The 24,998-nt window shown below is 39.2% G+C and overlaps 1 protein-coding gene across 2 annotated transcripts; it reads right to left on the bottom strand.

Moving 5' to 3' along the window:
- Nucleotides 1-720: 720 nt before the first annotated feature.
- Nucleotides 721-17,139, bottom strand: LOC120956925 (uncharacterized). 2 transcript variants are annotated; one of them, XM_040378745.2, is made up of 13 exons: nt 17,003-17,139; nt 15,474-15,745; nt 10,712-10,834; nt 8,307-8,470; nt 7,224-7,518; nt 6,288-7,145; nt 6,088-6,232; nt 5,718-6,018; nt 5,469-5,636; nt 2,286-2,375; nt 1,956-2,129; nt 1,614-1,727; nt 721-1,245 (listed from the first exon to the last, which is right to left on the bottom strand). In XM_040378745.2, exons 2-13 carry the CDS (start codon nt 15,631-15,633, stop codon nt 997-999), a joined length of 2,841 nt encoding a protein of 946 aa, XP_040234679.2. In that variant the 5' UTR covers nt 15,634-15,745; nt 17,003-17,139; the 3' UTR covers nt 721-996. The 2 variants fall into 2 exon arrangements, with proteins under 2 accessions (XP_040234679.2, XP_040234680.2); XM_040378746.2 differs by lacking the exon at nt 1,614-1,727 and having other exon boundaries at nt 17,003-17,130.
- Between the last annotated feature and the right edge of the window lie 7,859 nt (nt 17,140-24,998).

Below are 24,998 nucleotides of genomic sequence, written 5' to 3'. Positions count from 1 at the left end.
CGTCAAGCCTCCAGCAAGCTCGTTGGAGCAAAAATTTTCACTCGTTCTATCAAAAAGTGATGTTCAAAATTAAACTTATGAAAAAATGCTATGAGACCACCTGGACTACATACACTTTGATTCCAGATTCGATCACCTGATTTCTTTAATGCACCTTGGGATAAATGTAAACAAACCCGTGTTTTCGAGCAAGTACTCGAATCTAATTCAAGCTTTTAGGCTAAAATTTTCTAGACTGAAAATCCGAGGCTAGTTTTTCGTGTGGTTTTGTATGGATTGTTTACATAATTTCAGCCTCCAACTGTCAAACTCCATACAAAAAACTAACTAGAATCGTGAAGGCCCCCATAGTTAGAAAATGTAATCAACCTAATGCCAGAAATATCATAATTTTCTATTCGAATTGTATCAAATAAATTATAAAGTACATAGAAGTAGCAAATTTAATTAAAATATCATGAAATCAATTGTATTTTAGCTGAAAACGTGAAAATTGATTTATGCGGATTACGCGAGAACGCATAAATCGCGTATCTCGGGTACATACGTTACACAAATATTGAAATATGGCGGAACTTTACTGTCAAGCTTATATCACGTGTATAATGAATACTGTTCCACTGACAAGCTTAAATTTCAGCTTGTAGGCTTGAATTAGAAAACGGCTCATTCGTAGAGCAACCACCCATATATCGCTAATCAAATAAACCATTCAGCAGATTCTTTTTTTTTTACAGAACCCAACCATTTTATTCACGTTTGCTGCTTGTACTTATGGCGAGCGCTGATTTGCGCTAAATATTCATAATCTCGAGGAACGCACAAACAATACTAATTGGGAATGGAGATTCACTGCATCGGCAATCAATAGCGTGCGGCCCCATGATAGGCAAAGCAAAAGATGCTAGAAAGCATCTCTCCTGCTATCGAAATGCACAAGCACCATTGCAGCACAATCCGTTCTTCACGCTCATAACTACATCCATCGTCCCTTTATCAAGAAGCATTGGCTGTCGTGTGATCATCTGCTATGCTCGGAGTGGTGGTGGTGGTGGTAGTGGTGGTAGTTGTGTCCGTGCCCTCGACCACCTGAGTCACCGGTGGCGTAGCTGCAGCGGTGTCTACCGCTTCCACCGTCTTTTCGGGGATGTCATTGAGCACATGGCCACGGGAAGCTTTCTTGCTGAGCTCTAGCTTATAGTTCTCTTCCTCTCCCTCGGTGATCGAGTCGCGTTGTTCAGTTTCCTGTAAGAACAGTACGCATTAGTGAAACACGTTGCAATATTCGCTTTGCCATAGTGTAATGCATGATTATTTTGTCTTTAAATATATAAATTCTAAATACCAATGCACCTATCAGTACTTCAATTATAGCCGATTTTCCTTCCTTGCACCATGCACGCATTCCAAATGCAACTCTAAATAACCCTCCATCATCTGGAATTCCGTTTACTATTGATTTCGATTTTCATGCACGATTTGCAGTGGAATTGGAGCAATTTTATTTCAATTTAAACTAGATTGCACTACCGACCGGCAAAATACGCGAGCCAACATGCAAACATCATGCATCATGCACATTAGCCGGCCTAGGTACGGTGTAACGAAATTACCCGCAAATAATTGCGCAGATCCAAATCCCCGTCCTGGCTGCAGGCCTTCACGACCAGAATGCCGCTCTGATGGTGCTTTTTCCTGTGGCGTGACAGCACAGACGACGGCAGGTCCTAAACCAGGTTAACACAGTCATACAGCGTCAGTCAGAGACACAGAACAATTTGCCGAGATCGGCGATACCCATTGCTGTCCCCATTACTACTACGGCCATTACCAGGGATGGAATTGAGAGTTCGGGAGGATCTTAGTGCCATTCTAATGGCTTTTCTACCTTTTGATTTTACCCATCCCCAAAAATCCCGAAGCCCCCCAACCCCCAACCCCCAACCCCAACTTACCTCGTCCACTACCGCACTTAGGATCGGTTGCGAGATGTTCTTCGATTGATTCAAACGTGGTGCACTGTCGGCACGTTTCGAGTTGAGTGACTGATCGGACGCTTTACCTTCCTTGCGCAGATGTTGATGGGATGCCTTGTGGTTAATGTCGACCGCTGACTTCAGTAGATCCACCTGCCGAACGCCCGTTGCACACGTGCAAATGAAATACCCAGACATAGAAACAAAACAACAACAACAACAAAACAAATAACAATTATCAATCTCTTTTTACGACAACGATCGACTACTTCCCACTGATCCCCCAGACGGTTCGGAATGGAACGTTACCTTCGAAGCACTACCACCACCCTTTTGAGCGCGTACGAACTCAATGTTGTAGCTGCTGCGTCGTTTGGAAAAGACATCGTTCACGTCACCCTAGAACACGGAAGAAAGCCATCGAATGAAACGTTTCTGCTACCCTTGTTTTCCGTTCAGCTGATGGGTTTTTGTTAAGCGCTTCTTGGAGCAATAATACATGTAAAATACCCTTTTGACTTTTTCCACTTTCGCTGGATAAACTTAGGATGGAGTGTTATTGTTCCATTCAGTTGAATATATCTCTATTGAATCGACAGAAACGACAGGAAGGTTATTGAAAACCGCTATGCTGTATTCGTGAGAATTGCTTTGTAGGCACGAGGTCAACTAATGTAGAACGATTTGAAAAGTAGCCAAAAATTCGTTACAGCCGTTTGATATCTGAAAGCCCTTTCCGATTCAAATTTTAATTATAATTTTAATGATCACACGGGCTGGTAATCGCAAGAAAATTGTTAATAAGGTAATAAATTTTCAGGAAGAGCATGTATGCTTCTAGTAATAGTAAATGTTTGAGGATATGATGAATTTTGGGCTCTCTGCTGTCAAAAGGCATCCAAGATGAACAAACCGATTTTGGATAATATTTTACCTCGTTCCTATACAGTCCTTGTGTGAGGTCAACATGTGTATGTATATAGTATATGTTCGCTTGTTGGACGGGCAGATTGAAAATTACTACTGGAATATGTTGCGGCAACTGTCCGATGTTTGCGTGTCAGCGATCGGGAGCCAGCAGCGATAGCATACAGGCGTACCGGTCGATAGAGTTTTAGCTTGTTAGCTTTAAGTTACTTTTGTAATAGGGTAAACGTACCTATAGTGGTGGTAGTACCAATAGTGGTGGTATTGCACTAAAATGCGTTGCTTACGATAAATTAAAACTAATTAAGTTACTTATGCTAGTGTGACATGTTCTCTAGCCGTTAAAAAAAGGGTTGAAAAGTTAAATGCGGCCATTCCGTCACTTAATAACCTAAAAATCCATTATTTTGTGAAATGTGTCAACATGTTTAGAAAATCCTTAGGATTTTATAACGAATTATTATTGTTTTAACATAATTGTTATCAAACGATATTGTTTTATTAAAATGTTTTGTCTTTTGACCTTATTTACGTATTTTTAAGTGTTTCTTACGATAGTGGCATTATAGGTACGCAAAATAGGCATGTTCCTATGTCAATAAATAGGCTATGTTCCTGGTCTTAGTTATAAAATCAATAAAAACAGAACATTTTAGATTTTTTTTCGACGATATTTTTGGCATGTCGTACTGTTTTCATAAAAATAAGCAACAGAAATGAGTTTTCTGTAAGTAATTTGCCAAACAAAGGCCAAAATTCGCTTATCTGGCTGAGTGAAAAATCGCAAACTTTTCTTCAAACTCAGCCTTCAAATCAAGCAAACTTTTCTGGGTGTGGGTTGACGACAGGACTTTAGTCAATATTTTCATCAACCAAATTCATACATTTTTTACGATCAAATCAGGTAAGAAATCAAAATTATGGCAGTAATATATTCACACGAAAATAGCTTCAAAAATAATTTTCATTGATATTATACACTATTTTTGATGCATTTTTGTTTACCACCAATAAAGGAACACAATACGACGACTATAGGAACCATACCATCATTATAGATACAATGAAGCAGTCACAAAAATATGTATTTTTTTGTAAAATTGATGTGTTTCATGGTCAAAATGGTGTTGATTGCAAAGATAAATCATATTCCAATTGCTATGTGTTAAAATATTCATGAATTTACCTTCCTGACACTTTAAATCCATGAAAACACATTTATACCACTACAAATTGCACCACTATTGGTACATTTACCCTACAAGGATGATAAAATTTCATCGTTGTGCGTAAGAGTCAAGAAATTGTCCCAAAATGTTGAGAACCTCTGTAAACCCCTGTATCATGGTGTGTGGTGTGGTGTGTTATGTGTTAAATACGTTCAATATAAGGTATGCAGTTACATTTAGATTCATTTTCTGCTAGTTATTAGACACATAAATCAAATAAAACTATATAGAAGATTATAAAGATTAAATTAAATGGAATTTATGAAACACGACATTTACGATAAGTTTGATTTCGAACCAAACTGCAATATAAATTATGTACCCGTGGGAATTCGATTCGCATTAAAGCTTTTACGCAGCATTTTGTTTCATTTTGTTTAAAGATTTTTTTTCTTTTCACATCAACCCGTTTCCATCAAATTTCAAAAGAAACAAACCACGTACACTTATTATCGCTGTTATCTCTCAAGTTATTCTGCCCCTTTTTGTTCTTAGCCAATGTATCCTTGTGTACATCAACGACTTGCCACATACGAACATACATCTACCAAAAGCAAAACCAACAATCTTTTCTAAACAAAAAAAAAAAAGAAATAATTTAAAAACATGAACACTGGCTGGTACCAGCGCTAAGGCCTTTATCAGTCTACGCTCAACATGTACCATCATGTGAGTGAGTTATATTTTTGAGCTTTTTATTTTCCAGCACATCTTGGTAGAAAATCTGCCAGATGACATGGGTCACACTGACTGAAGACAGTGTGCCCTTCCCTCGTAGAGGACTGCTCTCGTGCGATGGAACTGTGTATGTGGAAAGATAAAACACATTCACAAAAAAATAACACAAAAACATTAATGCTCCTTCATACATCGTACCCGGCATTTGATACCGGAGCGAAGGTAAACAACGATAAGCGTGGAGGTGTTTTGATAATAATAGCTGGCATCATTCAGCTTCGCTCATCTGCACAGAGGATGCTTCTCGCTCTGCTGGTTACAGGTATCCGCTTGAAGCAGGTAAAAAAGAATCAAACAACAACTAAACTCGAAACGATGAGCATATCAAGGGAAATCAAAGCTTACGCCAAGACAGCTGGTGCCATGCGCTTATTCTCAGAATCCATTGGTGCCTCTTCTAAATCTCATCTGACTGATGGTTTAAAAGTTTTACATACTTCCTAACGATATCAGCGTATGAATGTGTCATCCTTTCCCAAAGATAGCTTCATTTTGTTCCACTTCATTGAGTCGCGTAAGCCCCACAGTACATAATCGTTGCTTACGTTCACGCAACAGCTCAAAATTAAAATATGCTGCTTGCTTCGATGTTACTTACTCTTGAGCCACGCGGTAAGGACGTGAGGCTTCCTATCTGGTTGTACTTTATCATGAGCGATAGGCGCTCCTGCGACATCGATGTACCTTGATCTTTCGTCTTCGGCTCGTCACCATCGGTGTACAGCTTTTCGGCTTCACCCTTTTCCACGGCTTCATCGTCGGCGTCCTACAACGGTGTTTGGAAGACACAAGTTTTTAGTTTTCTTTCCAAAAGCCAACAGCCAACAGCGCAGTTTACCGCACTTACAGGATTGTCATATTTACGCAACCAGATTGAATGTATGAATTTGTAAGCAAGTCCACCAGCCACCGCTACCAGGCCCATGTATCGGAATGCTTCGCGTGTGCCAACCTCACCGATCAGAAATCCGCCAAAGAAGGAGCCACTGCCACGGCCCAGACTGAAGTGAGCCATACCCAGCACACCGATCAGTGTGGCCAACAGATTTTTCGGAGCCAGCAGCGCACAGTAAGTTGCGGCAGCAACCCACATCAGGTGACAAGAAAGCGCTTCCATCGCTTCGAACGGAAAGCACCACCATGCGTTCCTGTGAATAGTGTGCAATAGCTTTTATAGTAGCCGGGGGTTTTCACCTATCAGCCGGATTGATTCTTACTCAATAAACGAATAGCCCACTAGGCGGCAGGCGTGTGCGATGAAAGCAATCACGATGAGGTTGACGTGTCCCACAATTTTTGTGATGCGTCCAGCGCCGTACAGGAAGGGTATGCTGCTCACCGTACCAACGGTGATGGTAATGCCTAACAATGTCGAAAATGAACAAACTCTCTTGAAAACCGTAACAAGCCGCCTTACCTAGCAAGTAGTTGGGAGCTCCAAGCTCCTTGAGGTACAGGAACAGGAAGCTCTCGATGAAGCCCCAAAAGTTGCCCAACAAGAACAGGAACCAAATGAAGATGATCACGTGCTTTAGCTTCAGCAGATTCAGTAAATCCTTGAACACATTATCCGCCGGCAGTTTCTCCCCGAGTGGCATCAAGAACACCGTTACCGAGGAGATTATCAGCAATATGTCATACGTGTAGAATGCTGCCGAGTAGTCCGTGTAACCCAGATCCTTCGAGAACAGATCGATCAGCACACCGGTGATTGGCGAGAAGATAGCCATACCGATGCTGGAGAACAGCCGCTCACGACCAAAGTCTCCACCATACTTCTCGATCATGGTTAGTGCGATTGGGTCCATTATGGTGACGCCCGCTGACAGCATGGTCGTTGCCAGGAAGCGCAGAAGAAAGTATATCCAAAAGATCTTATCGTCGCTCTCCTTGTAGTCCGGCGGGCAGATATCGGGACCGTTTCGGCGGAATCGACAACGCTGCACCATACAGTCAGCGGCCCACTCCGACAGCTTGATATTGCTGTTGAGCGTCATGTTCGATGTCATTACTAGCCCACCGCAGCGAAGATCCTCCTCCTCGAGTGCGGTAACATTGACGCCCTGCTGCCAGAGCAAGGCCACACCAAAGCGCGTCTTAAAGTCGGTCACCGTAGCATTGTCATCATGCTCGATTTCCATACCCAACTGTTCGATCGGTTCGCCCAGATCGGGGTGCATGTCGAGTACGATAAACGCCGAATCGCCACTGCCCGCCACCACCCACCCTTCCTCACTTTCCTCTGATTCTTCGGGTGTCTCTTTAAGTAATGATTCTTTAAAAAAATAGAATTAAAAAAAAATGGATATCAAACATCATGCCCATTACACGAACATCATTTACGTCAACTCACTGTCCATGTACAGCTCGGTAGTGCTCGAACTACTGCTAGTGCTACTAAGTACGTCCGCTGTTTTGTTCTTGTTGCCTTTACCCTTGTTACGCACGTATAGATCGAGGTCGTCCTTCGGATCGTTCGGTTCATCACCAATCGGCGTGACGACGAGTGGTAGATCGGTCGGTGGTGGTGCCAACTCGATCTTCGGGTTCTGTTCCTGCAGCAAACAATGGTCCAAACACTGGTCGACGACGATATCAATTTCTTCCTCCTCTGGGCACTCGCGGCTGGGGCAGGGTGACCACCAAACCTGTAAAAATCAAAACGTTCATTTTTGAAGGTATTGATTTTTTTTATTTTCATTTTTTTATTATGAACGCTTTCTGTTAGCTTGTATGCTTCGATGATATGTTACTTATATACTTAAGTAAAATCCTATAGTTTTTACTTCATTACAAATTACAGGGTTTCCAAGTCAGTTTCGAATGTAAAAATTGTTATTCACCGCATGCAAAATGTTGTTCCACATCGATCATTTCATTTCCATCATAATAATTTTTAAAATCTACAGCATGATTTTCAACACGTCTCAAGCTGGATTGAGTTTGACAGCTCTTTTTTATGTGTTGAAACTGAAATTTCATTTTGAAACAAATATACCATTTGACAGTTGTTGAAAAACATTTTGGATGCGGTGAATAACAATGTTTACATTCGAAACTGACTTGGAAAACTCTGAATGCTCATGAAATGTTTTTAAAATATTTAATACACATTCAAATCGTGCTTTCTACCATATTGTTTTCAACAGTAAATGCACATCGGAGGTTGTGCTCTCAAGAGTAATTTTTTTAAATTAAAATCAAATCAAATTGACCCGCACCGTTGAGTCGGGTGTTGCAAATAATGTTAAAAACTTCCCCTACGGGTCATGCTGACTAGCTTTTGGTGTGGCTGGGACGGGCTGGGCTACACTTTATCGTGTCGTTCAATGTTCGAATGATGAACGACAGGTAGCAGCGTTCAACTAGACAGCTTGACGAAATCAACGCCCTCCTGCTGGGGGTAATTGAATTATGAATGTGTTGTAACACTCACCTCTACATTTCCCGTGCCGGGATGTCTCATTACGTACGCTTCCGGTAGCTTGCCAGGTATTTCCTGCTGCGGGATCAGCAGCAGCGAATGGTGAAATAATGCATTTAAAAGCAAACTCATGATGACAACTGGTTTGTACCGTCCGAACTTGTCCACCAGGAATCCTGCCGAGAATCAAAACGGTTACCATTATGAAGCTGAGCACGGTGTGTGTGTATGTGAATGTGTGATACGATGGGATTGACACGATCGTTACCGACTCCAAAAGGGATAGAAAATATACCACCACTAACTAATAACTTGTTGAGTGACCCGTGACATAAACAAGTAGCGGGAATCAAATTTAGGAAGTGTTTGAAATATAGCCCCGCTCTGACCACCCGTATTTGTTTGATAAAAATCAATTTGAACACAAATTCAAGGGATATCAAATATTATTTGAAAACACATTTTTATGAAATAATGTTTAAATATTTGATCAACTAAGTTAATTTTAAGATTTATTTACTTTTTATATTTTTCCTATGTATGCGTAATTATTCATATATTGTGATCGTAAGGCCAGGCTATTTTTCTTTCACTATCCTATCTTCAAACTAATTGTTAACGCTCTCTGAATGTTATTACCCCCGATATACACCATACTCGATATACGCGATTTCGCTACACGTTTTTTTTCTAAATTTGACATTTATTCGAGCAAATTGTACTGATTTTACACATTAAATGTTAAATGCAAAATAAACAATTTTGTCCAATTTTAAAAACCATTTTAAAAAGGTATAAATTTGCAATCTTCAGTAGAAATTAGATTGAATAACTAATTTAGAGTTTAAAAGCCTACAATTTCAATCAAAATTATACGAAAAATAGCAAAAATTTGTCTGAAAACCTCGAAATTAGGCTTACGCTAATATCCGAGATACGCTATTGCTCCCGGTCCGCATTAATAGTGTATATCGGGGAGTACCTGTATTCATTTCCATGGTTTGAAAGCAATGGTTCCAATTTCGCTGTTTTGCATTGACAAAGCTTTCAAAACAAAACTAAAATCCATTATTGTATTTCATTGAATAGTTACAATGCACTATCCTATCGATCCAGTCCACTGCAATACACACCACTCCCCTGTACAACATGGCAAAGCGATGTCCATATTACAATGCAATTATCAACCAAACAAACACTGCTACAACAGGACACAACAGGTCGGCCTCGATCGGTAGTAGCGAAAGGTCATCAGCACCACATGCTTACGTTTCAATTAATAGCGTGCTTGCTATTTTCCTCCCTATTAGTATTCGCTTAAATTAACATGCTGTTAGTGAGATTGATTAATTTATGTAGTACAAAAACATAATTAATTTTACTGCCTGCACCTACTGCCGTTCCCACTGGGGAAGGCCTCCGCTATTTGGCCCTTTTAACTTTACGCATTTTGGCCAACGAGAGGAGGCGTGAAGGCAAACTGCGAACTACTGCAAATCCAGCATGCCAACGTTTGCTATCGATATTTTGGGCTTCACTCCGCTCTCTCTCTCTCTCTCTCCCTTCCTTTTCCTCGTCGTTCGTTACGGGTTTCCATCATCATCATGCATCCATCCATCCAACGAAGCTCTTCCTCTTCAAGCTAATGATGGCAGGTTTCAATTTGTAAAGCTTTCTGGCTGATTTCACGCACTTAGGCACTCCAGCGAAAATCTTCTGCGCCGCCCGTACACTTCAGTATCATGCACTCACCCACAGTTCAGTACAGTACACAGCACAGAAGGCACACAAACCTTCGCAAGACGCTTGTCTCAAGATCAAACAGTTCCGCGGTCGCAGATTTTCCAAACATCCTCCTCACTGTACACCACACTTCTCTCACCTATCCCTTTCATTTAATTTATTTTATCGATCTGACCGGTCTTGTGTCTTCTTTGTGGGTATTCATTATTTGGCGATTCTTTGGCGATTGTGTTGTACTCAAAACTTATTATATGGTTTTTGGCTTTTTTTTTTGTGTGTTTTTGCTTCACTTTTCCAGCGACGAAATGAAACCTTTGGAAGTGGAACCTTTCCGCTACAACTCCACACCACCGTACTTATTTTGCTTGTTGCGCGGTCGGTGCCTTTCTTCGTTGCACACATTTTTGGTATCGGTTATATATAAATTTATTCTAGCGCGGTTTGCGGTGGTTTTCCACAGCCACCCGCTACTTTCCGGCTGTCTCTTACACACAACGCGAAACGCGAACCACTGAGACGGCTGAGGATGGATGCACAACTGTTCGTTATCAGTTGAACCGTTTGATAAGATGCTGACCGGCGGCGGAAACTTCAAGAAGCACGAAAAGAAAGCAACACCACTGAACGCTCGAATGGGAGCGCTTTGGAAGAGGAACTTTTCCCGAAATGCTTACCGGTGATCGGTGGACTTAGGAACGTGGTGAACGGTAGCGCCAAGTAGATGATTGCGATTTCCTCTACCGTCAAGCCGGTACTTTGCATGTGGATGGTCAGGTACGGTAGCAGCGAGGAGGTGGCTAAAGATGGGGAGTAAAAATTGGAGAATGTGAAATAAAGAAAGAAAAAAAGGAACGAGATAGTTATTTGAATGCTTAGAATTGCGCTCGGGAATAAACCATAACCTGTAAGTAATAATTCAATAAATGATTAAATAAATATGTATTAAATAAAATATAATAAAATCTAAGTTGGGCTATTGAACGCTGACAATAGAGGATTAAAAAGAGTAGAAAAAATATATATTATACATATGTCTATAATACACACATTCCTACTGGTAGTGAAGCGTTGCGGTGATACAGGCTTCCATATTATTTTGCTTGTTAATATAACTTAAATGTTTCAGGAATGCAAACATAGCCATTCTCTCTGAATAAAAAGAACTTAAAATAACGTAGTTCAAGAAAATAAAACAGAATCTACTTAAAACATGTATAAATGATGTTCGTTTATACATAATAACCTTTTTGAGCTTTATTAAGTGTTAAAAACCTGTTATATCACCGGTTTTAACACAGCATTGTTTCCTTCAGTGTATTGAATTGGTGATAAACATTACTTTATTCTAATTAGTCATAAATCATCTCATTATTATGTCAATTTCTCTACATTTTTGAAACATATTAATACAAGCAATACAGTCCGCTGCTTCAGTGTGGTTTGATATACACATTAACACACCCATTAGACTCTCACACATTACAGATCCTGCCCATGTTCTGTAACAAGTGTGTTCATGGCTCTAATCAAACTTCAAACACAATAACAGCACGGTGGCAAACGGTGCGGCAAGCCACCATTAAGCGACAATGTAAAAATAAGCCATGGACATTAATTTATGACACTCTCCACTCCTTGTAAACGGTTTTTATGTTCGGCAAGTGGTGTGTGTCACTTATTTGAAGAGTCGCTCCGGTTAGAGGTTTTGGAAGCGTTCCTGAGAAAAATGAATGAGTGAACTGGTGCTGAAACTGACCCCCACTTTCATCATACCCAGCAAAAGTCTCTGTAGGGCGGAGAACGTAAAGGAAGCAACACGCCCACCACACCGATCCGCGAATCCCAACATGCTTCACCCCGTCCCAAAGTAAGAATCTACCCAATACGCAAGGACTCACTGCTCACTGAAGCTGCTGAGGCAGTGAGCTAGTCGAATTGAACATATGTATCTACACACTGCGAAACAGCAAAGTTCATAATTCAATTTCATTTCAGTTCCATCGCTCCTCGGTAACGTTCCATCCAGCCCTCGCACAGCAGCACCACAGCTGCTGCTCCGGTGCTCTCTACCCGGTTTTGAACACCATTGGAGAATCTTCCCTCAACCCAATCAACACGATGGTGCAGTTTGCTCGGTGCTTTCACTCAATGGCTCTCGTGGGACCCGGTGTGGCTGATACTACCCAATGCACCCAATGTCCATTCGTCATCGTTCCGGAATGCACCGACTCCGACATTAGGAATAGCAGATGCATTTTAACAGTGACATTTCTACATTTACACACATCCACTAATGCGCACCCGGCGTACCCGGACGATCCCGGTTCACACTATCGTGTGGCATGAAATTGAAACGAAAACGTTATGAATAGAAATAGGTTTTTGAAACATCATTTTGTATTTATACCCCGCCTTCCATCGCTTCAAACCCTTTTGCTTCATGCCCCCTCTCACTCTCTCCCTCTTTTTCTATCTCTCGCTCATACTCCTCCGGAGATATCCAGACACCAGGCAACGTCCGATCTTACCAGGAAAGAACTTGCCAGAATGGCCATTGGTGCTGGAGTATCATGTAAATTCGATGACTTTCGACCCGCTTGGTCAGAACGGGCCGGCTGACTAGTTGTAGTCTACCGGCATCCAGTGGTCCGGCGAATAACGATCTGTCGGTCATCGTCTTTCGTGCAAAAGTTCCACTTAGTTCATCGTGTTCAATTTTTCAACCCTAACCCAAAAGGATCCATCGGACACCGGGACCGGCTTGCTTGTCGATGAAACATGGAGGTCCGCTGGCAGAACGAGACTCGCTGAGAACACGTTCCGTAGCGCAATGGGGCAAGTTGATAAATTTGACTATCAATACATAGCAGGTGAAGCAATCGAAGAAACTCACTCACCCCAAACAGTTAAACCGAAACATGCACAAAAGCTCGAGTGTGTACAGAGGTACACAGCTGCAACTGGGTATGTCGAGTCGATTATTCCAATTCCTGAGAAACTGATGCGAAAGATTGGAACGGTATTTTTCGGGAGCTGTGCATTGTTCGTTAACAGTATTTTAAGAAGTAAATTTTAGCAAATTAACATTTCCTGTAAGGATAAAATTTTTTTCTAAAGTTAATTCTACATCTCTTATTTTTATTGTTTTTGTACTTTTTCAGATTCATCGTGAATTCTTTCGATTGGTTTTTCGGTGTGTTTACAGTAGTACTATTCTTCCCAACAACTGAAAATGTCACTCATCATTAGCTATACAGTAGCGGTCCCGTAGAACAGTCGTTGATTCGTACGATTTCAAGCTTTCACCGTCATGGGTTCAAGCCTCTTGTGTACCGTTCCCCCGTCTTAGGACTTGACTATCCAGCTACGTTGTACTAATATACATCTAAAGCGTGTTGTATTATAGGTCGGTATCACCGCGTAGGTCGTTAAGTCAAATAGAAGAAGAAGCAGATTGACCATACAAGGATTCTCACGTCTTGTTTTTTAATTCAATGAAAAATAAGCTGAAGTATGGTGTATAATGCAACAAACTACAGCTGGCTACTGAATTACCCAATGGATGAGTAGGTTTTTAATCCCTTTCTACTATGTTACCATTACTGCTTGTATTAATATTTTTCATAGATAAATTACAATGTTGTGTTAAAACCAGTTATATAACACGTTTCAAACACTTAACAAAGTCCAAAAAGATTATTATTTCTAAACGTACATAGTTTATACATGATTCAAGTAGATACTGTGTTATTTTATTGTATTAGATTTTTAAAGTTATTTTTAATCAGAAAGAACGGCATCGTTCGTATTGATTACGAACTTTAAGTTATATTAACGGGTAAAACATTATGGGGGCCTGTATGTACAGTGACTTCAGTTTTTATTGTTATTTCGTGAAATAAACTGGCAATGACAGTACAGGGTAGTTAAAGTGTCTAATGTGAGGTTGCACTTAACAACATGCGCGTCAAGCCCCGAATAGATCGTGCCCCCATACGTAGGACTGACTTTCCTGCTATGGTAGCAAAAAAAGTCACTGAAAGCCAAAGCTCACTTCACTAATGGGTACAGACAGGCCTTGACCGGCAACGGTTGTTGAGCCAAAAAAGAAATACTACATTACATTGTCACTTTTAAATTACCTCTGTTTGAATTTTAAGAAGTAGATTTTTTATATGATTGGTGAATTCAATCAACGAATGATTCAAGCTTTCTTCCAGAATTTATGATTTCTGATTTCTAAATTATGATGCTTATGCCCTGCGTTTAAAGATTAACAAGATAAAATTAATCTTAAGCAATACGGCAAAGCCGTCCCTCCTGAATAAAAAATGAAAAAATTAAATAAATCTCATATTTGATTATCTTTTGCTCTGTTTTATTTTACTTACTAATTATCTGCATACCAATACAAGTATTGGTTTTTAAAGACTACAATCAACCATCACTAATACAAAACTATAGAAAAAATGATATATTCGGTTAGATTTTCGTATCAAAACGATTCTTTTCAGAACTATTACTAGGTTATACTGTGAAACCCCTGATACAGTGAACGAGTACCCCATATTACGAGTTTTTTCGATCGATCAAATCTCTATGCTAACGAGTGAAATCTCGCATAACAAGCAATATTAAATGTGTTTGTAATTCATTTTTTGTTACCGATGTATAATCAAGTTCACAATTATTACAATGCGCGTTTCTTTATTTTTAATTAATGCTCAGCCAAATGAGTGTTTTGGTACTAAGCATCATTGAATGTAATACTTATGTCGTCAGGAGAAGTGCCGTAGAATTGTGCACAAGTGGTATATTGACGAGTGTTTCTTAGGTTATATGATACAAATTGCTGAAGAATTGTATGAGTACAAGTGTGTTGTAGATTTGATGCCAATGAATTTTCGAAAATTTGATTGGTGGTGAAGCATATTTACTACCAACTAATTTTCAATTGTGATGAAACTGGCTTACATTGGTAAAAAAGGTCTAGCAGAAAATGGGTAACTGCTGAATAACAGACTCTTCCTAGAAATAAACCGATAATATATCGTTTATCATAGCTATTTTCCATCAATACAAGAGGTGACTTCAAATTGTTTCCTTATATGCTTTCAAGTATCATCCGGGCAAAAATGTTGCTCTACAAGCAAATCACGTGTATAAAACAATGGGATTTGTTAACATCGTAAAATATTAAAGAACATAGTATCGACCACTTTTCCAAGAAAATGGATCAATAATCATGACAAATATATAGCGATCCCCCCAATAACGAGTTTTTCATATAACGAGTGTGTTTCTGCATCGGATTAAACTCGTTATAAGTGGTTTCACTATATTTAAAGCTCAATTACTTCTTCTGCTGTACAACTGTATTAACAATTGAACGAATATTTATCTAATTCAATACTGTGATAACCACGTAAAACTTACCGCCGTACATAACGAACAATGTAATCTTCAGCATAATCAGATTCGGATTGATTCCATGACGCTGGCAGAACTTCTCCCAGCGTGTTGGATCACGCATCGGATCATCGTCCGGCCCTACGACGGTGTTGATGGCATTGGTACCATTTTCTTCTGCTGCCATTTCTGGCAACGGTTAACGATCACTTGAAGGAAAGAGCTCGAATGAGTGCTCTTCCGGTATAAAATCGCGCAATAAAACACAATCCACGCAAGGCTTGTACTGTGTACGGTTGCTGCAAAACAAAAAATCGAACATTAAAATGCAGCTCATTCGTACACTGTTGCCTACACTCATCGAGAACAGGAGGCTTCAAGAAGAGGCAGTTTAGCGCTTCTTTAATTCGTTGTATCCGATCTGTTCACGTGATCCGGATGGCCATCTTCGATGAAGCAAGGCGCCTTACAAACGCAGATACTGTCCACATGCAAGCTAAAACACTACACAGACAACCGCGACGCGACCTTATCCCGAGCACTGTCCAAAACACACACACACACAAGGTTCTATCACGTTCCGGTAATTGGACGCGGTGTGTTAGTATCACTTTACTACGGCTAACCACAGCATCCATCTACTCGGTTCGAGCCGATAATACCTTCACGGCATGATAGTGATGGTATCCGCCACTACCTTCACCATTTTGCCATACAGCTCTGCCGCTACCGCCACAACCACCGACACCACGGGAGCTGGAACCACAAAACGGCTTAAAGGACGGATATAATTAGGCCGATATGGTGCGGCGGTACGTTTGCATCTAGATGCTCTTGAATTTGCATCATAATGTGCGCTGGTAGGTCGACTGGAGTGACGCATATTACGGCCCTGTGCGGCCCAGCGGGACGGAGAACTTCGGCAGCCGTATTAACCCTAATTTCAATGGCTCAATTCAATTAGCCTTGCCCGCGCTCACTAACTTTTCTAAGGTAAAACGTTTTTATCGCTCATCTTTGACGCAAAAATTCATCTTAGAAATTAGATCACGAAGGATTATTCAAACTTTTGTAGCTATTCTACCACACAACGTCACAGTACATTTTAAAAGTTGCTACGAGATTGTTCGTTCGGCCTCGTATTAACCATGCTTCAAATGGAAACCGTCCGTATTGTCCGCTTTCTTACGTTCTAGGCCAGTATTTCACGCAGCCAAGCTTACGAGAGCAATTTTTCAATCAAATCTCATTCGCCTCTGCGCATGGTTCTGAGATGGCTATATTCAACGGCAAGACATGGCTGTCTCAATGAAAAAAAAAACACTTCATTCATCACATTCCATGATATCACTACTGTTGCGACAACTTTTTGTGCAGCGATTGATTGGTCAGTGCAAACAGGTTTTATATCGAACCAAATATCACTAAAACATCACTTGTTTTTAACCAAAACCACGGATCACTTGGACATCATTGATGGAAAATTTCATCACATGATCATTCGTTTCCATAACCGTCTAAAACTAGCACCATCACACCAATATCCTCTTGCGTACCAGGAAACTTGATCGTCGCCAACGAACCACTCGCGATCACGACCGTGGACGTACTGAATATCCACAATGAGGGTTGAGATTATACTTCAGGCCTACGCCGCCCTCTCGGTAAGAGGGATGCTCCAGGTAATCTTCCAATAATATAGCGCTGGTCGCACACTGCACCATGGCGATTCTCCAACACCATCAAACCCAAGACGCCCGTTAGCTGCTCATCTGTTCTGTTTTGTTTGCGAGTGGCAACGACCAGGATGTACACTCGCTGTACGAAAACACAGCTGTGAGATCCCGGTGACTGTGAGGGATTCATAACGCTTCCATTGAGCGTACGTTTGCCATCCATTGTGTCCACCAATGTCACACGCAGACAATATCAGTATCTGCTTGGCAAGAAGTTTCCGTGCAATGTTTGTCATCTGATCTGTCTTATCGCCCAGACCAGAGCTGATTCCAGCTCTTTTACTTCCAACGGTCGTCGCCTGCACTGGCGGATCACCGCGAGCCAATTCTAGTGCTTATCACTGCTTAACGGATTGCTGGTTGTGTGTCTGCAAGTAAAGCAAAAGGAAGAATTACGTAGAGGTAGACCTTTACATTTGCTGAATATCTGTAAGATGTGTGTGTTGAAAATAAATTATCTTCTAATCCATCTAGCGCCTTCCTCCCTGGTGGGAGTTTAGCTTAAAATGAGGGGGCTTTAATTACATATATACTTAGCTCATTTCGACAAAGATATTCTAAGTAAATGATAAAACAGACTTTGAACATCACGCTATGTTTTAGACACTTTTGTTAAATTGGTATATCTTTGGCAAATTGAGCTAGCACAAAGTCCACACAAAGCATTGTTATATGTTCTCATGTCCTGTCATGTTTGTTTTAGCCTTATGAGGGTATTCTCTTTCATGCATGATCGACATGTTTTATTGTGTAAATAATTTTAAATTTTAAAAGGGATGTGCTTTGCTGATTTATTCATTTATAATGTGTGGATAATAAGATATATTTCAATGTGTGTATTCTTGTAAAACACTTTCTAGCATTTGAAACAAATTATGAAGGTCTCTAGCCCTCAATTAAACTAAACATCTAGTCCCGACGCATAAAGATAAAAAACAACTTCGAAAAAGATACAACACCACACATTTCGCACGTGAACGTATAACAAATCCAAACATTCTGCGCTAGCCGTCCAGTAGCTATGTCACAGCTAGCCTGTTGCACAACGTAAATACTACCAACGTTATCTGGTCAGCTTTTCGTATCTAAAAAGATTTACAGATCGGCCGAACAAAAGAAAAGAAAACATGTCAGTAGCCGAAATGTCGTGTTTCCTACTTGCATACCAGTAGCGAAATGGCGGTTTTATATGGCAGACAAACATTATTTAGACATTTTATACGCCACTTTACTTGTGAGATAAATTTAAAAATAGTTTTATTGTGCTGTTTATGATTTGAACTGCTTAAACCATCTTCATGCTTACAATTATTAACATAAACCTCACACGTGACTCTTACTCATCATGCGCAACATTTTTTGAATGAAAAATATAACCTCTCATTGTGTCAATTTTTAGCGTATGGGAAGATCTATGGCTTAACGGGAGATGTACAATCAACATGTATTGATATTCTGAGTTCTAGGTGTCCTAAATTTTGTTGAATACGTTTTATGTTAGGTTGAATGTACTGTTGTTCAAATATTTTTCAACATGTCTTTCAATTCCGTTCTTTTTTTGAATAATTTGTTTGAGATATCATGAAAGCATATCAACGTACACATTCAAAACACATACGGAAACAGGAAATAAATCGTGGGATGGATTCAAAAATCAATACGTAAAATAAAAAAATAAGTGATTCCGACTCAAAGCCCTGCATTTAACCGTTGCGGTAAAGAAAATAATTTATGGAAAATCCTGTTATATTCAGCAAGCTTGCAGACTTCTCCAACTACACACCCATCACCACCCATCTGCGATATTAAGGGTTGGTTAGTGATACAAATGGGAAGATAAGTTAGTGATTGTTACGATTTTTTCATTCGTTCTGATACATTCAAGGTTTAGAATGGCAAGGTCCATCCGGGGCAAGGGTAAGGTCCATACAGGGTTTGAACCCATGACGGACATATATTGCTTAGTTGTTCGTGTTGACTAGAGGTGTGCCAAATGAACCAGAACTGCACGGTTCACTCAGTTCACGTGAAAAAATGAATTAACTGTTCACAAGAAAAGGACGCTATGGTACTTTTGATGCCTCAAAATTAAAAAAAAAACATGATAATGAGTGCAAACATTCATCATCATCTTGAAATAATGAATAGAAAAACCTACCAACATTCACAAATTAAGAGAAAAAAACAAGAAATGGTCCATTTAAAACAGTTTGTGTGATAAGTTTGATGCAAAACCTTGTAATTTTCATTGCAAACAATAAATGTACAGGCTATCATCAAGTTTTGTATCAAATCTTTTTTTTTAAACTGCTGTGAATGCTATCAGCACCACATGGCATTTTCGCACTGGGTTGTCGATGAAGTGCGACAATCGTCAGCAGTTTCCGTGTCCGTGATTGAGATACTGTGATCGTGCACGAAGCCCGATCGGCAGCTGTGGGTTTCATCAACACACGTACAGTGGCCGGCAAAATAAAGTGCCCACTACTTACATTTATTAACATTTTTTACATTTTTTCCGTGAAAAATTAAGTTATTGTACTACTTTATTTTTTGAAACATTGTTCGTGATATGCTTAAGAATGTGCAGTACCATACCATGACAAAAATGAGAAGATTGCTTCAATAAAAATATTCTTTCCAAAATTAATCAAAATCACTGTGCCAAAATAAAGTGCCCACTTTATTCATTCTACAGAAAATATTTTTCTAAACAAATATAACATTAAACTTATAATATATGTGTTTCTCCCGCATTCTTTACATGTTCGAGGATCTTTGACATAATTTATTTTGTTTTTATTCCCACATTTTTTGTCATTGAATCTTCTTAAGTGTAACATTCAGAGGTTTAACATTTTTCTTTCCTAATCACGTCATTTTCACCACATTTACATCAAAATTTGCACACGATATCTCGATAGGATTAAAATTAAGACTAAGTGGGAGCCATTAAAGAAGTTTGATTCGATTCGATTGAAAAAAAATTAAAAATCTTCGTGTATAGCTTGAGTCGTCTTCCTGTTGGAACATTAATGTATTTACTAACTCCATATTTTTCACAGAAATCAGATAAATTCACATAGGATGCTTATATAGGTATAAGCTTTCATTATGCTGTCAATTAATACCATGCTCCCTACTTCTCGTATAGAAAACCCCTCCCTGGTCATCACATTGCACCTTGTTATTAGATATTTTTGAACATCAGTTATAATTTGGACTCACCTGTCCAAATACCAGTTTTTCAACAATCTAACGATATATCTGCATGTTCTTGATCATATCGAAGCCAATTGGCTCGGGCGAGGAGCTTGAAGGACCCCACATCTAACGGGCAGTAAAATAAGAAATTGGCAATGTGATAGCTAGGGTGTGTTTATCTTTAGGAGTAGCGGGAAAACTGGTGTGAATCGAAAGTACAACTATGGCTGATGCCTATTTTAACATCCTTCATCAATACTTTGGGATATTTCTTTAATAAAAAAAAGGGTTTTGAAAACTAAAAACATGTTCCTGCAGGCTAACATCTCAACACACAATAAATACAAAAAACATTTCTCAACTCGTATCGTATAAAACACCTTGCATGTCCTCCATAAAGTCTAAATCTTGATACCATCGAGAATTTGTGGCAGATTATAGGTGCGAAGGTGGATAAAACTGATGTAACAAACAAATATATTTAAATTTAAAGCTCTGGATAACACTGTATATGGAAGTGCTGGCATTCGACGCTAATTGTTAACATGTTAGATCGATAATATTTGTTTCAATTGTAATTCATATTCGTGTATGACAGCACTTAGACTGAGACACACCGCAGGTACTTAATATATAAGATGTTGAATACGGTTCTTTGTTACTGTAGTAGGTTTGATTTTGGATACGGTCACCATGTATTGAGTTCGGAAGATAGTAACGGTCGCCATGTAATGTGATGATTGTACAACTGTACATCGAGGTAGAATAAAACATTGTTCGAGCAGACTTTTCGACACTAGATCATCCAGGCCATCATAGAAACGCTGAAGGGGATCCCTTACTGGAAACGTTGGAGTTTAGAGGTCTTACCTTGGGTAGGGGGACATAACTGGAACATAATGATAAATCGATAGATGTTGGATGCGAATAGTCCTATCCTGACTATTCACATCTATTGAAATGGTGTGAGGTGTTTGTCGATGTGTGCGTATGCTGCAGTTTAACTGTATTGCGAAAAAAGGTTTCAACTATTGTTGCTTAAGAATGAATGTTTTCGTCGCTGAGCTTATATGTTGCCATGCGTTCTCGGTTCGCCTAGTTTGCAGCAGACGCCTAATTTGCTTATTAGGCGTGTTTCGGGTGTTTTCAATAAGTGTGTCTCAATTCTTTTTTTTTCTATGAACGGTAGGGTCTGGGTGTGTTGCTATGGTGTGGATTGATTTGCTGATGTGTTATAAAGAATGTGTTGCAATTGTATGATTTGTCTATCCGAAGTGCGTTACAATGTGTCTATAGTTGATAGTGTGTATTATAATAAGTTCTGTATTGTAGATATGCTACATTACGATTTAACAATTTCAATTATTTTAGTACGCACTTTTATAGTACCTTAAACTGCACTCCAGTCCCATTGAACAGCCGTTCACTTGCACGACTCAACAACATACCCGACATGGGTTCAAGCCCTTTATGGACCGAACCCTCTATACACATGACTGACTATCCTGCTATGAGTATACCATCAAGTGATAGATAGTTCAGTGCATTAGGCAAGTCTAGGTCAACTGAAGCGGTGCTCTGGCAACAATCGAAAAAGACATCCAACTAGAACAAACGTATATGACGTATATGGAAGTGAAGCATCAAACATCGTCGTCTTCGAAAAACCAACCTGTCGAATCTATCATATACCATACGTTTATGATGTTCGATGTCTTTTTCGATTGGTGCCAGAGTGCCTGGTAAGATAGTTACGCCAAATAAAAAGAAGAATATTATGCTGTTCGGCCGGTTTCGTGATACAGTCGCCAACTCGTACAACTTAACAACAACATGCCCATCATGGGCTCAAGCCCCGAATAGACCATGTCCACATACGTAGGACTGATTATAATGCTGTGGGTAATCAATAAGTCACTGAAAACTAAGCTCACTAGTGGTACAGGCAGGCCTTGACCGAAAACGATTGTTGTACCAAAAAAGAAGAAGATTATGCTGTTCATCAGGTGCATCGTTACAAATATAAAATACTTAGACAATTTTAATTAGTTACCAACGCTGTTACACGATTTATACTATGCTTCTAAAGAACCATTAGCTTCGCATATGTAGAGTTTTTCACATACTTTAAGATCAAGTACTGTGAGTGATATTCGATCGCTACGAGCTCACTGATATGTTTTATCTAACTACAAATAAGACTCTTTATAGCATCAACCTAATAGAGAAATTAGATAAGCTAAATTTTTTTAACGAGGTAAACCCTTATTCTTAGTAAAAAATATTGAAATATTTTAATGTCAAATCATTCGCCATTACTTCTGTGGGTTAGCAGTTCTTTTTAAGCTGTTGATCAGTTAATTTTAGTTTTAGATATTCCGCTGATTTAATTAAAGCTCCACTTTTTCATAAGTCTATAGCTTTCAACCTATTTCTAGCCCTTCTACGCCTTTCCATTGCACGAAGGATTTGATTCCTCAGGCTTTCTCATTTGATTTTTGACCATTCCAGCACTTTTGAATGCTAAATTTACTCTGCGCTTGCTTTCCATTTTTTTAGTTTCCATCGTTTTATTTTAACAATTTTGAATCGTTTACTGTTAACTCGGAGGAGAATTTCGGATAAAGTCTTGCGCGTTTCTTTCTGTTTTCTATGCTACTAATAATTACCAATCTTATAACGACGATTTGCCAGAGAAGAAGAGGACGAAAAAGCCTTTTCGCCATCTATTTATTAAATCTAAACAGCTAGTGATGTCAGCGTAAACAAGTTCAAAAAATGAACGGATTTATTCCGATCCGCTCCGAACTGCTCGACTCCAGCAGTTGCTCCAACATTTACTAACTGGCTTTTTAATTAATAACAAATTTCCCCAAAGCCTAATTGATGACCTTTTACAATTTCTACGCGTATTTTAAATCTTGGAACTGTTGGCGATAACGCACACTACAATTGTTTTATTTTTTTTTTAATCTGCAACATTGTTTATAGGAATGACATTACAGAAACGAATTGCTTATTGTTGCACAGAACTCTGCAATCGTCTGTTATCTGTTAAATTTTCAGATATTAATCAGTTAATTGTTCAATAACTTCGCTATATTTGCTTTCGAAGATAATAACAATAAAAAAAAATAATCAAATACCCCATACAATTTAAAATTCTTCCCTGTGGAGGAATCCACCCTCCACCTACCATCCAGTTAAAACCCAATGCCATTTGCTCTGGCATACTGGCACGGTTATTTTTATAGAGATACCCTCTTGAACTTCTTTTGTGTTAGTAAATTCATTCAAATAATCTATTCCTAGTATTGTCTCTATCACATCTCTCCGAGAATTTGATGACTTTGCCATTGATTTTTACCAGTCTTTTGCCAACAAAGTCTTTAGAATATGAAGAGACAACCAAATTTAAATTTCAACTCTAAATGCCTTTTACCTAAGTTTATAAAAATGTTGCAGTACATCAAAGAAATAAATCAATTATTTCATATTTATTTGTTGCAGGCTCGATTTTGAACAGATACAAAAAATGACAAAATACAAAAAATCTTAAAGTATTGCCATTGCACAAATGTTGCTGCATGTTGTTCATAGACTCGAGCCTAAGTCAATATATTTAAATGCTTAACATTTTATATCAAATACTGCATTCGTTTACATAGTCTTGTGGTACAGTCGGCAACTCGTACGACTTAACAACATGCCGGTCATGGGTTCAAGCTCCGAACAGACCGTGCCCCCATACGTAGGACTGACTATCCTGCTACGGTAACAATAAGTCACAGAAAGCCAAGCTCACTTCACTAGTGGGAACAGGTAGGCCTTGACAGACAACAGTGGTTGTTGTGCCAAAGAAGAAGAATATTGAATGAAGATTTCTATGGAGATTGTAAGGAAAAAGGAATAACCAATTGGCCAATTGAAAATAATCTGCTATAGCTATTAATTATCTATAGAAAAATCCCCAATTTTCTGAAATAATCTGATAAGCTAATCCAAATAATCGACAATGGAGAGTGCTGAGGAAACAAACTCAACAACAAATAAAACCCTAAAAGTGGCCGAATATCCCTTAACATTTAGCATGCACATCCATGTAGCAAGTAACATACCACGTGGGTGCTCGTTGGGGATTATTTCTAACAGAGTTGATGTAACGCCAAAAAGATCGTGAGTGTGAGAGAAAATGAGATTGAAATATAAACATTTATAACTTGTGTTAGAATATACAGTGACGGCCACCTAAAGTCGGACACCTCATATTTTCACCTATTATCTGACTTTGAGGCACCCGGGACAGTTCCCTAGACCGCTGATCGGAAAATTTTCTTCATACGTCTTTGAGGACACTTTTTAGCTATGCATATGCATAAAATCAGACCGATATCTTTTAAAATCTCGAAACACCATTCATGAATGTGATAAAAGGTATGAAATTTATGCGGTCCACTGAAAGTCGTACAGTCTTTATTTCATAGTAAAATGACCAAGTAGCCGACCATTATGGTTCTCGGAAAGGGACAAATTTAATCATCGGACGCAAATTCGTCGCTGGAGCTCATGTGTGATTGATTCCTAAACATACATTTTTTTCAAGAAAAAATTA

Source organism: Anopheles coluzzii, chromosome 3 (assembly GCF_943734685.1).
Source record: "Anopheles coluzzii chromosome 3, AcolN3, whole genome shotgun sequence".
Classification (NCBI taxonomy): Eukaryota; Metazoa; Arthropoda; class Insecta; order Diptera; family Culicidae; genus Anopheles; species Anopheles coluzzii.
Note: the sequence above shows the minus strand (reverse complement) of the source record. Positions and strands in the feature narration are given on the sequence as shown.